The 17,967-nt window shown below is 42.5% G+C and overlaps 1 protein-coding gene across 1 annotated transcript in view; it reads left to right on the top strand.

Moving 5' to 3' along the window:
* Window positions 1-16,207, top strand: part of STMN2 (stathmin 2) — a 31,320-nt gene extending 15,113 nt beyond the window's left edge. The window contains exons 2-5 of the mRNA XM_048507950.1: window positions 6,885-6,980; window positions 8,132-8,304; window positions 13,576-13,767; window positions 14,877-16,207. Coding sequence (XP_048363907.1) covers window positions 6,885-6,980; window positions 8,132-8,304; window positions 13,576-13,767; window positions 14,877-14,936 — 521 coding nt within the window. The 3' untranslated portion in view covers window positions 14,937-16,207. The remainder of the gene's footprint in view (window positions 1-6,884; window positions 6,981-8,131; window positions 8,305-13,575; window positions 13,768-14,876) is intronic.
* Window positions 16,208-17,967: the final 1,760 nt, after the last annotated feature.

The following is a 17,967-nucleotide window of genomic DNA, read 5'->3' as shown; positions in this document are numbered from 1 at the left end:
AACATCTAAACTAGACAACTGTAATGCACTCTATATAGGTCTCTTCTCAAAATTCACTCAGGACTCCAGCTAATGCAGAATGCAGTTTATGTCATCTTCTTCCATTTTATCTTCACAACAAATATGTTGGTAGATTATCCTGAGAGTGTATGACTACTAGCCCAAGGTTTCTCAGCAAGCTTCCATAGCCATTTGGATTTGAAACCTGTGTCTCTCAGATCATGGTCTGAAACTCTTATCATTACACCACACTGGCTTTCATGTGGTGGCAGCTGATGAATAGTGCCAAGCAACCAGGCCTGAGTGTCTCATATCTCCTGGGTGGTAGCAAGTCAATTGGTGGTTGCTGTGAGGCTTGGCCCTGGTAAGTCCTTCTTCAAAAGTGAGAACTATGAAGGGCCCTGTATCCTCCCTTTGCCCTTTACTGAAGGAAACCAAGAGTTCAACTGGCAATATAGTTGTGGTTTCCTGGCAGTAGTCACAGAGAGCATTTGTTTCTTAGAGCTACAAGTGCTACTTCTCTTAGGTCGATTCCGCACAGTCCAAATATCCCGAGTTGAGCTGGGGAAATATCCCAGTTTGGCCAAGAAGTTCACACTGTTCCCAGTCCTAAAGTGGGTTAGTCCCTGCCAGTGTTATTTCTTTAGATTTCAGATTCTTCTGCGAACACGGGACGTTCCCCCAGTTTGTAGAAAGGGCTGTCTTGTCTAGGACAGTCCCAAGATTTAAGTATTAACAGTCCCAAGATTTAAGTATTAACAGATGTGGCAATGTTCAGAATTGGATATACTGATGTTCTGTTTCAGAGGTCTACTATCTTATTACATTGTCTATTAGAAAAAATGTCTCATTATCCTTCTGATGTACAGACTTACATTATATAATATGCCCTGAGACTCAATGAGAAATACCAATTATGGTGGTGGTAGAAAATGCTGTAAATTTATGGTGACCCTGTAGGGTTTTAAGACAAGAGATGAACAGAGGTGATTTGTCATTGTTTTAAGATTTTTATGTTTTTTGTATGACTTTATGTTGTTCACCGCCCTGAGCCCTCCGGGGATAGGGCGGTATAGCAAGTTTAATAAATAATAATAATAATAATAATTGCCTGTGTCTGCATAACAACCCTTGATTCCTTGGTGGCACCCACTCAAACACGAACGAGGACTGACCCTGCTTAGCTTTTGAATTCTGCCAATATCAGGCTCTCTTGAATTATAGTTAAATTATATCAGGCTCTCTTGAATTATAGTTAAACAAGTGTGATGGCACTGGGCACAAGCACAGCTGTTACTTGTACTTTTATACTCTGGTACCTCCTTCCAGCTCCCTCTTTCTGTATCAGATAGATTTACTGAAAACTTGCAGATTTAATCAAACTCAGATTCACCATGCTGACAAAAGTCCAGGCTCCTGGAAACTTCAACTTATTTATTCCTCACAGACAATAATATTAAACCTCAGTTTAATCCCAGTTTAAAATACCAGGAAAGTCAACATTATAAATTGGGCACCAACTCAGAATCGTTCGGGTTACAGTCGGAAGTCCTCTATCTTGATCTCTTTGCAAACTATGGCAATAATTGGTCCTGGGATAGTACTTGGATGGATGACCACCACAGAAGTCCAGAATTGCTACACAGAGGCAGGTAATTTGAAAACCCCGTGGGTTTACTATAAATCAGCTGTGACTTGACATACACCTGCAGTCTAGGTGTTGTGTTGCAAGGATAGGATGGGGACTAAAAGGGGAGGTTTATTTGCCTCACACCATACATATCTAGGGGATAGAAGTATCATAAAATGCCTAGCTATTCACATATACATTTTTATATAAATGGACAAAGCAGATAATTTGGATCCATTTTAAGTGTATGAACAAATAGTATTCTGTTTTCACCTTCTGAGTAATAATTTGGAGGTATCTTGGTAAAATTTGTATCACCTATAATGCTTGCCAAAGCTAAATATGGTTTTCCTTTAAAAGAGTCCCAGCCCTTCCGACCATTTTTCTCACTTTTGAGCCTAAAGAAAGCTGGATTATTATTGTATCAAAACAGTCAGTTATTAACTGTTCACATCATCTAAGCAGTGTGTTTCAGAGGCCCTATTAATCCCTGTATAAATAGACCTCTTTCTCTGCAAATATGTTCTCAAGTGCCAGACATATTCTTCAGAGCTTGCTGCATTCAGATTAAAGACCTGGTTCTAAAGAACCATGTAATTAGGAGTACACACTCCAGATGGCTTTGGACGCGTGCTTTTTATTGAACACCAGTCCCAACCCTCGCATGCTACTGAGGAACACTTTTGGATTGTTGGGCATTTAAGAAGCACATTATACGGAATACGTTCGAGTTTGCACCTCAAAAGGCAAAAGTCGCAAGCCCACTTTAACGGTTACACTCTGGGCCCTTTCGGCATGGCCAATTAGCCTTTTTCGTCTCTGCCAAATGTAAAGAATATCCAATACGGCCTTCCAGGTGCGCCGTTCGGTATTGACCGGTTGAGAAACCGTGCCGGTCGGCCAATTCAGGGTGTTCGAATAGTTTCAGGTATGTTTCATGCAGCGTTTCCAGGTCGCGCCCGGTACTTTTAAGTCGGCTCTTTGTTTGAAAAAAAAACTGTTAATGGTGGCTCAGCTCCGGTAATGGTCGGCTGGGCAGAATCTGCACTTCCTTCTAATCCATCCAGCAGAAGAAGAGAGCGTATTAAATTATTTTTTCCTTCGATGAAAATACCCGAAGCAGCTTAATTAAAGTTCTGTACTGGCTATTTGAAAATACACATTTAATAATAATCAAAACATCACTGTCTGAAATAAGACCTAAAATAAGACCTAGACATAACCGAAAAGGGGCTTCTTGCATTTCCTCTAGAAGGCTGTTCCAGAGAACTGGCACCGCAACTGAACGGTTAGAAGAAACTGCCATGGCTCGCTTAATTCAGTCGAATCAAGCCCGTATGAAGTTACATCGCTGAAGTACCAACACATGAGTTCTGGAAAGATCTCTCTGCCTCTTCTTTTAGCAAAAGATGAGAGACAGGCACACAGGTAGCAGATAGACGGTATGAATTCCCAGATCGATCAATTGCAGAGTCAGCGCCTGCTGCGCGAAGAATCGCGTAACTTTATTTTGCGCGGTCTGGCATGTTGCGTTCAACGATTCTTCTCTGCCGTAAGTTTGAGCGTGCTGAATCTACCTGGGCAGAAGTCTCGCCATGCGATGTTCGAATCGAACGGAATCGCAGCACTCTTCCTTAAAAATGTGTTGGAGGAAATAATGATGCGCGTAGAAGTGTTCCTTCATTTCGCCAGGTGTCCGGTGAGAAGGACATAAATGTCCTGCAAGGTAAAGGTCTTATGTCCAATATCATAGTGCCCCTTTAAATCCTTTTGGCGCTTTAAAGGACTTTTCGTTTCTCTCTGCCAACTTCTACTGCCTTTTGGGTAAGAAGACTTTAAAGAAACATTTTTAATGGGTAGTAGGTCAGACCTCCAGAGTCCAGCGCGATTCCACCAGCAGGAAGCATCAATGACTCTTTGAAATGGGAGGTGGCCACCAAAGCACCAGACGTTTTTAAAATTTATTTTTGTTAAGAAAGGGAATAACTATGATTTTCATTAAATTGGAAATATTGTTCCAAAATTTACTAAAACCAACATTTTTTCATCACGACTTTCCAGAATAACAGTACTCCAGATATTTAATAAAAAGAATAACAATGCCATTCCTGACTTACCAGTATGGAATTAAAACAGTTTTTGAAATATACATTCCTACCAGATTTTACCAGGACTCTCCCTTAGCCTGGAAACCTTGTTTTCTGTACTTTCTTCTTCCTTGCAGAGTCACATTGCAGTCGCTACGCCGCATAGGCGTATTTAAAATGCGCTCGTGATACATCTTCTCCTGCGATCATCTCACCCCCACCGCCCACGCTTCAGGCGCGTGGCTCTGGACTTCGTCTCCGGCCCTCTTCCCGCGTATATAAGGCCAGCTTTCAAAAGCCGGCCTTCAAAAGCCAGCCTGCATGGAGGTGGGGGTCTTGGAGGGTGTGGGCCTTGCACCTGAGCCATGCCCCTGTCTGCAGGGGCAGGGCCCCACCCCCGGCCTCTGTTCAGGAAAGCCGGCTTTTGAAAGCCAGCCTGCATGGCGGTGGAGGGTAGCAGGGCTCAGGAGCTGTCAGCGCGGTTTGGCAGGTGGCATAATGGCTGGGACGCGATGCCATTTTGGTCATGTTGGGGAGTGCATCCAGCAACTTCGACCGTAAAAGCAAAAGTTTGCAAAACATGGGTGTCCCTATGTCCCTAGGGCAGTACATCACTGCTACATTGTGCCTTACCAGGGAAAAGGGAAGAAGCCCCTTGAAAGGCTGGAAAAAAATGAGAATGTAGAGCTCAGCTACATCCCACAAAGTGGCTGCAGGGAAGCATCTAACTGGTAACTTACAAACCAAGCATGGATGATAAAAAGCTCTCCTGACAATGACACCAATCTGACTTTCCACGGGCAAACTGGCTCTCAGAAAACTCCCAGACATTTAGCCCAGTTTGGCAATGATAACTTTTACAGTAATAATGGTATGCGAAGCCAAAGCAGAATTACTTCTTTCTTTTCAACTTGTTCCCGTTCATCCTGTTGACCACTGATGGGGAATTCCTGCTCCATTGGGAGATTGGGATCATCACCTGGCAGTATCTTTTTAATCCAAGTGATGCACAAAGAGTATTCTTGAAAGGGAAAAAATTATGTACACAAGGAGAGAGAGAGGGAGAGACAGCAAAATCTCATCCAGGAGCAAGCCTCTAACTCTTTCAGAGAAGCAGCAGACATACCAAAGTTTTTTATAGACAGTTACAGCACCCCAACTAGACAGAGCTGAGGGGGAAATTGCGGCTAATGCTCATTTTTGCATAAAAGCGTAACTTCCTCAGTTCTGGTAAAGTATTAGTTTTTTCCTTATCAGCTTGAAAGGAAGGAGAATGTCTGCATCTTTCATATTTTCTCCTTGTACTACAGTCAAAAATAACTTGAGACTGGAAAGACTACATCAGCTTAGATAAGCACAATTTATAGACATCTCTACAGGCACAAGCTATTCTTAGATATGTGACTCTCTGAAATATATGAGTCTTAAGTTTTTTTCTGAATACGCTTAGTTTAGTTGAATATCAGATACAGAAAAAACTCTGCTATAATTGCTGTAGTTAGCTGTACTTTGGTTCACTGAAACCTGATTCTTCAGGCCTCTCTTTCCCATTATATCAGGGCATTTGCTCAGAACAAAGAAAGTTGCATCAGAAGCCTTGCTTAAAGGAATATAGATTAGATAAGGTCAGCTTTTTCATACCCTCTCACCTAGATTCCTCCCTATTACAGCCTCTATCACACTTGGCTTTTGTGCATACAGGTTCCGTGATCCCCAGCACAGCCTTTTTTATGGTCTCAGAGGACTCTTTTACAACAGCATTAAATTTGGTTGGTTCCAACCTCTATAATTGGATATCCATCAGAATGTTGATCACACCCATCTCCAAAGTCCTGGATAACCTTATATATGATCTTATGAATGGCTGACAGAAGATCCTATATGAGACAAAATCTCTGCTACTTCGAGTGAATATGAGAACAGAAGATGATAACTAGTTGATACATAACTAGAAGATGATAACTTCATTCAACTAGTTGTAAGGGAAGGGAGTGTCACCAGTGCCTTCAAGAGGAAACCAAGGCCACTATTCTGCCTTCTTACTGGAAATAGCATTGATCTGTCTCTGCTTCTGGGCAGACTTTGTTTTTATAAAACCAGGTTGAAGTGGAGCAAGAATTTGTTAGAAATGATGGGTTTTAAAGGAGGATTAGAAAGATTAATGGACCAGGGCATAACGAGGGTGCTGCTTCCACTGCCACTGTCCCCGTCCGGCCACCACAAAAAAAACCCTCTGGTTGCTTTAAAATTAAGCTTAACTTGCTCTAATGTGAGCAATGCTGCAACCAAGAGGAGACTGCGGAAGAGGATAGGCCAGGGAGGGTAAATTAAATATGAGTAGTCAGTTTGAGGCAGTGACAGAAAAGGCTAATGCTAGCTTGGGATATATCAATAGAGGCATAGCATCCAAATCGCAAGAGATTGAGGGGGCACAGTTTGAGAGCTTGCTCTGAGTGCCATTTTCTGTAGAGATGGCCCTATTAGTGGCTACTAGCCAGTGGTGTAGCACCAACAGGGCGGGGAGGTGCGACACCCCAGGCAAGGCCACAGCAGGGGTGTGGCCGGGACATGGAGGGGGCATTCTGTGGTGGGGCGGGGGCGGACAGCACCACAGCAGGGGCGCAGGGCACTTGCGTGCCTCGAGCGCAGTTCCCCCTTGCTCCACCCCTGCTACTAGCTATGGTGACTAAGGGGAACCTCCATGTTCAGAGTCAGTAAACCTCTGAATACCAATGCCAGGAGACAATATCAAGAAGGCCTTACCCTTTATACCCTGTTGTTGGACTTCCAGAGTAACTGGTTGACCATTGTTTGAGATAGGATATTAGACTTGATGGACCACTAGGTTCTTATGTTTGTTTGCTCTGAAGAATATGTTAGAAATGAAAGGATACAAGATCGTGTTAAAACTTAAATTAAAGGTCAGCACACAAGGTTAGATGCCATGGGGAAAAATTCCGTAGTACCGTTATGGTCTATTAAAAATTCTTATAAGAAAAGGTTAAAATTTAGGAGAAACCTTTCACATTGTGAGATATCCCCAAATTTTAGGAAAGCAATTAATTTTGCAGATGTGCCACAGCTCTAATTGCCATCTAAAATAAACATTCTGCAAGATAGGAAACTAGGAAGGTAAAAAATACTAATATGGTCTTCTTTTATTTCAGCCTACAAGGAAAAGATGAAGGAGCTTTCTATGCTTTCTTTGATCTGCTCCTGTTTTTATCCTGAACCTCGCAACATCAATATATATACATATGATGGTGAGTAATTTTTAGTGTAATCATTTTGATAACCAAAAAGTTGCTACTAACCTGGAAAATTATACTTTCTGCTCTCCTAGTTTGTAATTGTTGCTTATTCAATAATTTAATTATTCAGCCATTGTTTCTGGCTATTATTTGTTTTATTTTATTTAGAAAAGCCATTTGCCACCTCTCCCAACACCTACTAGATCTTACTGACTGCCTAAATTTTATCACAATGAATGTCTCTTTATCAATGCTAGTACAAGTTAATTCACCACAAATTCTAGCAAAAAAGCAGATAGAAATGCTTTTTAAAAACCATAATTATGCTGGTGTTCAGATTGATGTATAGGTCTGCTTTTTAAATATTATTTTAATTCATTGTATTATCAAGTTTACATAAAATTCATTCTTTATTAGATAACTTCTGTAGATAGCTATACTAATCCCCTCCTCCAAGAAGGAACATTTTACTAGCATCTTTTCAAATTATTAGAAATCCTAAAATGTACAATTACTGCAAGCTTTTCTAACATGGAAACATATGCAGGATGAGAACATAGGGAACCATTATACCATCTCATTGCAGACAGCTTTATAGCCTCTTTCTGTAACCTTCTTCTTTCCGAACTGGTTTCCTGCATGTGCAGGGTCAGTTTTGTAACTGTTTCTTCCAGAGGTCATGATTTTGAGTGTCTTCTGGGGTAAGGTTCTTTGCCTGCAGGTCTTCATTGATTGTGTCCATCCACCTTTTTTGGGTCTGCCACCAGGTTCAAGGTGCAGGGCTGTCTTTGGAACGGATGATTCCTCATGGCGCATGACATGGCCATACCACTGTAGCCATGCCTGTCTCATGTATTGGTCAATTGGTGTTATTTTAAGTCTTTGCCGTATGTCATTGTTTGGCACATGGTTGAATAGCATCAGGTTTAGCATCTATCAAAGCATCCTCACTTCCATGATATGAAGGGCTTGTCCATGTTTTCTTGTTGCTGGCCAGCATTCAGCTCCATACAGTGCTATTGGTCGAACAACTGTTTTGTAGATTTGAGGCCTCTTTCTGTTACCCCCTTGTCAAAAATCCTTGACTGGTACAACTTTTGGTTTAGAAATGTTAACTTTTCCTTCATAGATATGGTTTAGAAATGTTAACTTTTCCTTCATAGATATGGAAGTTAAGCAAATCAATAAACGTGCTTCTGGCCAAGCTTTTGAATTGATCTTAAAGCCACCATCTCCGGTCTCAGAAGCACCACGAACTTTAGCTTCTCCGAAGAAGAAAGATGTGTCCCTTGATGAGATCCAGAAAAAGCTGGAAGCTGCAGAAGAAAGGAGAAGGGTATGTAATGACTACAGTAGGCATATGAGAGAACAACATTTTACTGTAATACATTTCCTAACAGAATTATTGTTATTAAAAATTATGGCATATGGCTTGAGATGATTGCACAGCATGGTTAAAAGTTGACTGTTAATAAAGATCATTATTTTGTCAATCGATTTTGTTTGTAATGTTCACTTTTGTAAATACTCCGGCCCGTTCTGCATGGGCCAACAACAGCACCCTGGGGACAGTAAGAACACCATCCCTGGTGTGCTGTTCACACAACTGCCTCCTCTGAAGCGAGGCTGCGCCATGCTTATTCCGTTGTGCAGCTGCTTCTTTGGCTTATGCAGAATGGGCCTCAGTGTTGGTTCCAATGGTTGCTTTTCATTTGTTCCAGACATGCATCTTGAGATCTGTGTCTGTAAACAAATGAAATCGTCGCTGAAGAATAGTCAGACACAAGATTGTTTCATTGATGAGACATATATTCAACTTCAGAGAGCAAATAACCTCATGTCAGCCTCAGTGACTAGAGAGATCATTACATTTCTGGTTAGGGCTCCCGTGTGCCTTATAGATTTATTGTGACGTAAGTTTTCATGGGCAGAATCTACTCCATTAAATATGATAAAAGAAATATGTTCAGCTTGAATTTCTGCATGCAGTTCCACCCTTGGAGCAAGTAGAGGTGTGAAAAAATATCACATTGCCTCCTTACACTGATAAATGTAGCATATTCCAAGAAGCATCCCCATTTGCTGAGGTCATTGTGCAGGGAACTTCTGGGGACTGTAAGCTACTCAAAGGAAAGTACTAGGTGTTGCAGAGGATCTTGTACAAGCAAAACTGCACTGTCTGCCTAGATTTCTGTGCACGTATCACTAAATCCAAGCCCTAGTCTTCAAGGCACCAGAATGTTGTTTAAACTTCTAATCCACTACCCCAAAAAGATTAGGGTTAGTAACAACCATTTTTTACCAAAAAAAAAAAAATCAGCATGTGAGGAGAGCTAATGTAATGTGCCAGTTAAGACCATGATTTAAAAACTTGAAGGTCATCCATGCTTATCTCAGTTCAGTTATGAGCTGTCTTGCCTTTTCCAGTTATCACCATTCACACTGGTAATAAATGCAGTCAAAACTGACAGATCCAACCTGTTGGTTGGGAAAGATCCTTTGCCACGCAGAAAGGTCTTTGCATCAGGGTCTCTTTGAATTTGCACATGACTTTTATGCACATATGTTTCACAATTAGATTCCCTCTGCAAATAAAATTTTAATTAAAAGCAATCACAGTTTATCCAAGAAAATTGCCTTTAAAAATGTTAATTGATTTCACACTACCTTTGAACAAAAACCCTTCTATTAATTAGAGCTCATTTTTTTAAATGTTGGTTCTCTAGCTATTTATTAATCTCCCAGTTAAACATTTCAGTGTCCCTTTCTCATTAACTTTCTTATTTATTCCCATCATTCATTCATAGAAATTTTAGACATGAAATACTGCAGCCTTACTCAAATTAAATAATAATTAACTTGCAATAACACTATACAGAATGTAGTGTTCATGAGGGATTCATACCTTGATTCTAGTCAGGACTGCAGGAGACCATGATTCTCAAAAAATGAAAGGGTCATATATTCATCTATCACATTCTTCAGGGCTACCCGTTTCCCCTCTGCTGAGTATAATAGGAGGATGGAGAATCCTTCCAGACTCCTGGCCTTGGGACGTATTCCAAGAATAGCACAACACAGAGAAATGTCTGCTCTTCTCCTAAGCGTGACAAAAAGAGGGCAGAGGATCATACTGATCTCAAACATACCAAAGCTGTTGGTTTGTGGCTTTAAGGCCAAGCTTTTCCGCGACGGCCATAAATTTCCTCGCACGCTGGCAAGAGTTCTGGCGGGCGTAGGCGGAAGCCCGCCACACGCAAGCGAAAGAGCAGGTTAAGCAGAGGCCGCCGCAGGAGAGGGGCGTAAGCTCGCGATCGACGAGCCAGCCTCTTCCGCTCGACCAAGTTCGATTTCACGACACCTGTTGAGCCGCTTCGTCTGCTGAAAGCCCGCCTATCTCTTTACTCGATCGCCGCCCTCCTCACCCCTGGAGGTCGGAGGACAGTGTGGGCGGGGCTGCGACGGCCAGCAGGCGATGATGAGGACATCGTGAGTCGGACGGAGGAGGGAGACAGCGTCTTCCCGGGCGGCGCGAGTTCGGCGACAATTGCTTAACCCTTTAAAGGGTTAGTTGTTTAGGCGCTTGACGCTCTGGGGAAGGGAAAGCGGAGTTGTCGCCGCTGCTGCGTTGCAGCAGCGGCGCCTGTGCGAACAGCGGCCTGGGGGCGGCGTTTTTACCGCCCCCAGGCTGTCGTTTATGGGCCGTGCGGAAACGGCCTAAGATATATTCAAAATGGAAAGTATGAGTGCCTGGGGCTCATACATCAATACAGACAAACAGTCCTCTGGCTTTTTGTTCATTCAGGGGGCCTAATGTCCTGCTTGTTTAGTACTGTACCTGAAATAGAAAAAAATTAATCAGGGTTTCTGGCTACAGCAAAGAAATAGATTTTCAAAACTACCATTGACTACATTTGTAAAGACAAATGCTCTGAGGGAGAAAAATGCTCTGAGGGAGAAAAAATCCTATGTATGCATTCATTTTAACATACACATAGAGTTCCTACCAGGTTAAAGTGAACAGAGAATCTCCTTTATGCTCGAAAGTCTGGGTACACTTCAGATTACATCCTCTACCCCCAGTCATAAGTAAATTCTTCTCACTTACATGAGATGGGCTGACTCCATGCACCCATTCCCTTCTCTAACCTGCAGGCACTTAATCTAAATAAATTAGCACCGTATATACTCAAGTATAAGCCGAGTTTTTCAGCCCTTATTTAAAGACTGAGAAAAGCCCGCTCAGCTTATATGCGAGTCACCATTTTCTAGCAATCACAAGCCGCAGCTGGGGGGGGGGGAGGACAACCTCTCTGCTGCAGCGAAGTCACTTGTTGCTGCCCTCCGGAGGGCGAACTGGGAACCCCCACAGCCGGCAGGGTCTTCAGGCCTCTAACAAGGCCAGGGGTGGACCCAGGACAACCTCCGTGCGGCTGCACAAGCCGCTTGTTGCTGCCCTCCTCGGAAGGTGAAAGGGGAACCCCGAGGTACCCTGGCTGGCTGGGCTTCCTCAAACCCTGGGAGGCAGAGGGAGCTCCTTATTTGGGCAGTGACATCAGGGGGAGTCACTGTCCAAATAAGGAGCTCCCTCTGCCTGCCAGATGGGTTTTGACGAAGCCCAGCCGGCCGGCCGGCAGAGGGAGCTCCTTATTTGAGCAGTGACTCCCCCGATGTCACTGCCCAAATAAAAAGCTCCCTCTGCCTCCTGGCTTCCCACTCTCAGCTTATATGCGAGTCAATAAGTTTTCCCAGGTTTGGGCAGTAAAATTAGGTGGCTCGGCTTATACACGGGTCGGCTTATACACAAGTATATATGGTATGTTAAAAGGGAGTTGGGGAAGTCAGCCTCTATATGATACATTAACATTCTAGAAGACCCATGAAGCCGCCCTGTACATAGTAAACTGCTAGTTCCTCTAGCTCAGTTTTTTTCCTACTCAGACTAGCTGCAGCTCTCCAAAGTCTCAAACAAATAATTATTTCCACTCAGCACCTACTTAATCTATGGTTGCCAGGACCCCCCTGACTACCAGTGGGTGATGGGAAGTTGGGTTCCCATAGCCAAACTCGGGAACTCCTAGAGATTTGAAGATGGAACCTGGGGAAGATAGGCACCTCACTGGGGTACAATGTCATAGAATCCACCCTTCAGAGCATCCATTTGCTCCAGCAGAACTGATCTCTGTAATCCTGGAGATGAGCTGTAATTCTGGTGGATCTCCTCTTCCCATCTGGAGGTTGGCATCTCAAGCATGCCCCTCACAGGCAATATCTTTTTCTCTCCTCTCTTTCCCTCAGCATCCACTTTGTGAAACATCCACTGCATGAAACTCAAAATCTACTTCACTACCTTGTGACTAGGGTTGTCAGCCTCCAGCTTGATGGCTAGAGAAGTCCAGCTATTTACTACAACTGATCTCCAGGAAGCAAGAGATCAGTTCACCTGGAGAAAATGGCCACTTTGTCAGGTGGACTCTATGGCATTATACCCCACTGAAGTTCCTTCCAAATGCTGCCCTCCTCAGGCTCCACCCCCAAAATCTCCAAATATTTCCCAACCGAAAGCTGGCAGCCCTATTTGTGACTTCCAGTGGAAAGGAGTTATACTACTACAAACATGTCCAGGGTTTATGAACAAGTTCTAATTCTTCCCATCACAAAAGGAATATTAAGTAAATCTATGCTGAAAAATCAGACTTACCAAAAATAAAACATTGAGGCATACTGAGATCTTAAACTTCCGTTGTCATTTTAAGCTTATGTTAATTTTCAAGATAATTTATAACAACGTGAACAAAAATGCTTTTAAAAAATTCGACTTCACACACATAGTCATTTACTAAAAGTCATTAAAAAACAGTCAATAAGCATTACCTACCATCCATATAAAATGTTAAGAAAAACAAAAGAGCATAAATATATGGTGTTTTTTTCAGTAATGACAACAAAAAGGCATCCATTTTTCAGAGATCCATCCATATGCTCAAAAAAATTCCTGATTTTCCTCATTCACATTTCTTATACTATATGCAAGTACATGAAAGTCTGTACGATTGGAATTAGTTTTGTTTGTAATACTGACTTTGAAAATATAACATTTCTTGAAAATTCATCAGGTTTCTACTACCACGTAGTGGTTGTATATATTTATTAGGCTGGGTCCAACATTGATGATCTGTTACAGGAAGAAACTTCGGCTTGTGTAAGAAGGAGAATGATTCCCCCTTTTGACCTGAGACTCCATATGCACTCCCATTTTTTTCTGATGGTTCTGTGACCCTTAGGTGCAACTTTGGGGGAATAAAAATATCTACAGCAGGAAGGGGGTGGCAGAAAAGATAGGTTCCTTAAACAGAGATTAGGTCCTTTAGATCCAACCATGCTTTTAAACACTACTAAAAATAATTCAGAAGAAAACTAAACTTTTTGAACTAAGCAAAGTTGATCATTGTCTTAGCTTTTATGCCTTCCACTAGACAAATGTTGCAAAAGAGACTTGTTCTCCTTTTCCCAGTCACTAAAACCCAATGGTTAGAATTCTTTCAAACTTGTTTGAATGTTTTTGCAGTTAATTGCCCCACTGGATCTTCTTTTATTTTTTCCCTAGTCCCAGGAGGCTCAGGTGCTGAAACAGCTGGCAGAAAAGAGAGAACATGAACGAGAGGTCCTTCAGAAGGCTTTGGAGGAGAACAATAACTTCAGTAAAATGGCAGAGGAAAAACTGATACAGAAAATGGAACAGATCAAAGAAAACCGTGAAGCTAACCTAGCTGCTCTTGTTGAACGCCTTCAGGAGAAGGTAACCAGTCTGTAATTACCAGAGTACAGGTATAGTTTGGACCCTAGTGTGCCTACAAAAAGTACAAAATATACAATGAGGGTAATCCAAAGATAACTGCACTTCTGGGCATAGCGAGCATGGGGAAAATAACATCTATCACCACTTTCTGAAAAAGGAATAGAATAGAATCATGAGAAGACATGCTCATTAATGTGGTCCTGTTAAGTTTTATCTGCCCTTTCAAAGGCAGCTTCTGATAGCTTGGATGTGACTGATAAAATTCTAAAGGTTTGGCAATAACGGACAATACAAAAGCAGGATCACCTTCCTTTGCCTATCCCATGTGCCGGGATAGGGTTCATGTCCTACCTCTGCCCGTTAAATTGAAGTCCAACAGGCTCAGAGGAAGGACAGATATGTGTGAGCCTTCTTCTAGCAACCAGCTGGTCTTACATATTCAGAGCCTTGTTTGAACTGTGCCAGGAAGTTTTCCTTGTTTCTTGGCCATTTCACAATAGTTGGGGATATGTTATATATTTGCTGTAGCAACTTTTCCTCCACTTTAAAATAATGGAAACACAGAGTTGGATGGGACAGGTTCATCCAGTCCAACCCCCTACATAATACAGGAAATTCACACATACACACAAGCAGTGAGCATTGCTCCATGCCCAGATTGGGGGCGGGGGAACCCTCCAAGATCCCGAGCCAATCTGGACTGGACAAAAATTGCTTACTGGTTCCAAAGTGGTGATCGTCATGATCATGGGCATGTAAGAGCTACAAGAACCAAGCACTGATGCAAATCTTCCTACCCTTCTTCTCATGATCTACCTAAGTTCACAGAATCAGCATTGCTGTAGGATGGCCATCTAGCTTCTCTTTTAAAATCTCCAAAGCGTTTTTTTATCACCATCCCAAGCTGATTCTTATCCAAAAATGAGACAAAGAAATCGTTACTTCCCATGGCCAGGAAATATGGATTACATAATGTCTTTCTAGGTTAAAATCAGTCTCATGCCTTTGCTTACACCACTCTGAATGAAACCAAAGGCGGTTGATATTAAAAAAAAATATTTTGGGAGAAAGGTCAGAAGTTTACTATATCGTATTTTTTCCCCTGCTAGGAGAGGCATGCTGCAGAAGTCCGCAGAAACAAGGAGCTCCAGGTGGAACTGTCTGGCTGAGCCCAGGAGTGGAGGGAGTGGGATTGCTCACCACCACTTCCTGAACTCCCCTGCCTATATTATTACAGATCATGAGATATTAGTATGGGAAATGTATGATGTGGTTTTAAAAAAGAATCAAGAACTCAATTAAAATGCAGTCTTTGCAGAATGGTTTGCTTGATGTTTAAAATACAACTTGGGTCTTATTTTGTAAATACTTACATTTTTGTTAAAAAATACAAGTATTGCATTATGCAAGTTATTTCATAATCTTTACATGTCCTGTAACAGGCTTTTGATGTTGTCTATTTTCATTCAGTTGAATTTGTTAGATCTGTTCCTCTGAAGGTTCCTGCAGCAAAATCCATCCTTAGCTGTTTTCTTTCCAACTGAACAACCAAGTCAATAGAACATCTATGGTGCTAGAGTCCAGCTATCGCCTAATTACCTAGAATGCTTTGCAATCAATAACCTTTATTAAGACAGTTAGGAGATTACAGGCATCGTGAAACACACTCCTTGAACATTGCGCAATCATAACGTATTTACTATCTCAACAATCTACTATATAAAACAATATTTGCAGTAATTGTTAACTGCCTTCAGAAGGAAATATCTTCTGGTTTTGGAAGATAAATGTCATCAATAAGGAAGTGAGTGAAAATAATCCTGGGCCATTTTTTAAAAAAGGATATTAAATGCAGTGGAGAGTGACTGGATCTGGTGCAAAAAAAAGTATTTTAAGAGGCTGAATTGCAAACTGTGTCTGATTTTCCTATTTAAAATGCACTTCTAATATATTGCTTAATTAGAGCCAAGGAGCTCTTGGCCTAGATGCTGTGATCTGTTTTATCTTAGGTCATAGTCCTGCCTACAGGTGCTGAAATCAAACAACAGATACAGTTGTGCAGGCAGGATTCTAGCATTAAATCACTCTGTTTCTTCACAGTACAAGATGATCTGTGGAACGTATTGCACCAGATTCCATAAATTGATCCAGCCATATTCTGTACTTCAGTGTTAATCTGCCCTGCCTATTTTTAAAAAGATACAAGAAAGAAGAGGGCTGAGGCTGCAGAGGTGATACGCTCGGGTATTCGTGCCAAGTATTGCATCACTTAGCCAGCATACATCAGTCCTCTTCCTCTGCAGATAGCTGCCAGTTTAAAATTGTTCCTAACCCTCTTGGAAATTGCTGCCTGCATATTCTAGTTCATTAGTGCTATTTTTCCTGTATGTCATTGTGTGCAAGCTGTGATTAATAAAGAATTGGGGTTCTGTGAACTGAAGGAAGGACTAGTGTGTAGTCTCATTTCACCCCTTCTTCCAACAATGGGGGGTGTCAACATAAAGATAGCAAAAACTATTGGGTAAGGTCAGGCGCGGAGTGAGGGAAAACTGCGCCTGGGGCACGTGTGCACCCTGTGCTCCTGCCACGCCCATGCCCCGGAACGCCCCATCCACACCCCGGCAACTCCCCCACACAGGCATGCGCCCAGGGCATCAGGGCCCCCCTGCCCTGTTGGCACTACACCACTGGGTAAGGTACTTCTCTCCCAAGCTGATCGTCCAGTTTAACATTTTCTGTCTTTTCAAATAGCTCATCATTTGTAACTTTTCATATTCAGGATGAACATACCAATCAAGGGGGAAGAGACTCAGCCCAATCCAGAGGCCACCACATCTGGGGACAGGGCTGTTGCCATACCACCTCCGGACTTCCAGAGGCCTTCCAGGTGGCACACGATGGCAGCAAAAACCAGAGATTCCTGGTCACCTGAAAAGCTCCTACTGGTGAAAACAAACGTATACCATCCTTTCGGTAGAGTACATCAGAGGCCTTCACCAGGGTAGTTCCCAAGCCAAAAGCTCAGTGGAAGCTAACTAAGGTCATCTCCACCCCATGGGTATACCTCTAGCCCAGCCCCAACTGTGCCAATATACTCCTTTAGGCCAGCACAGCTCTGCAGGCAGGAGGCTCCTCTGGGTCAGGGACCACAGAGCTCCATGGCCCCTGGCCACCTGTGTTATTCCTCCCTGCTAGTGTAGGTGCCATTTACACCAGCGGGATAGGCAAATTTGCTGGTGCAGACCTGCACCAGTTCCAGGAGTTGCTTTGATTCCTCCCCTCTGGATTGGGCTGTAAAAGTAAAAAATAATGTATTAAATTCTGTGGACATGATCGTATATAACTACATACAACTAGTCATATGTTTCAATTTGGTGGACTTGAATGTAGATATATTTGCATTAAAAATAACTCCATCTAAGTCAATAGAGCTTGGATGACAGATCTGAATTCTGATGAATACTAGCACTGCAAAGACATGCCGTTGATCTCACTTGCTAAATCTGCTTGTAAGAGTCAAATGTTTGTAGTCTCATAACAGTAGTATTATAGCCTGCCCCGAAGTGAGAACAGTCTGCAGACCCTTGACTACTGTATCAGGTGGAAAGCATCTGAAGAAAAATAACTCAAGACTATGTCCTTTTGATCAGTGATAATCAACCTTTCCAGACCTAGAACACATCAATCATGGGACTCACTTAGTTGCAATAAGCGTGACAGGAAGTCATGTGCTGAGAAGAGAGGAGAGCCAAAATTATGATTTTGCTGGTTTGAAAGCTAGGATTGTAGGTAACAGACCAAAAGAGCAAGAAACAAAAAACATAAGCCAAACATTAGGAGGTGTACCATAGTAAAGACAAAGGTCAGACCCATGAAAGAATTCTCATCATCACTGCCATATTGGTGGCCATCACCATATTCACGCAACGTGTGATTGGTGTTTGGAATATGCTGCCACGGGAGGTGGTGATGGCCACTAACCTGGATAGCTTTAAAAGGGGCTTGGACAGATTTATGGAGGAGAAGTCGATCTCTGGCTACCAATCTTGATCCTTCTTGATCTGAGGTTGCAAATGCCTTAGCAGACCAGGTGCTCGGGAGCAGCAGCAGCAGAAGGCCATTGCTTTCACCTCCTGCATGTGAGCTCCCAAAGGCACCTGGTGGGCCACTGCGAGTAGCAGAGTGCTGGACTAGATGGAC

Source organism: Sphaerodactylus townsendi, linkage group LG09 (genome assembly GCF_021028975.2).
Source record: "Sphaerodactylus townsendi isolate TG3544 linkage group LG09, MPM_Stown_v2.3, whole genome shotgun sequence".
NCBI lineage: Eukaryota > Metazoa > Chordata > Lepidosauria > Squamata > Sphaerodactylidae > Sphaerodactylus > Sphaerodactylus townsendi.
The sequence above is the reverse complement of the archived record's forward strand: the minus strand, read 5'-3'. Positions and strand labels throughout refer to the sequence as shown.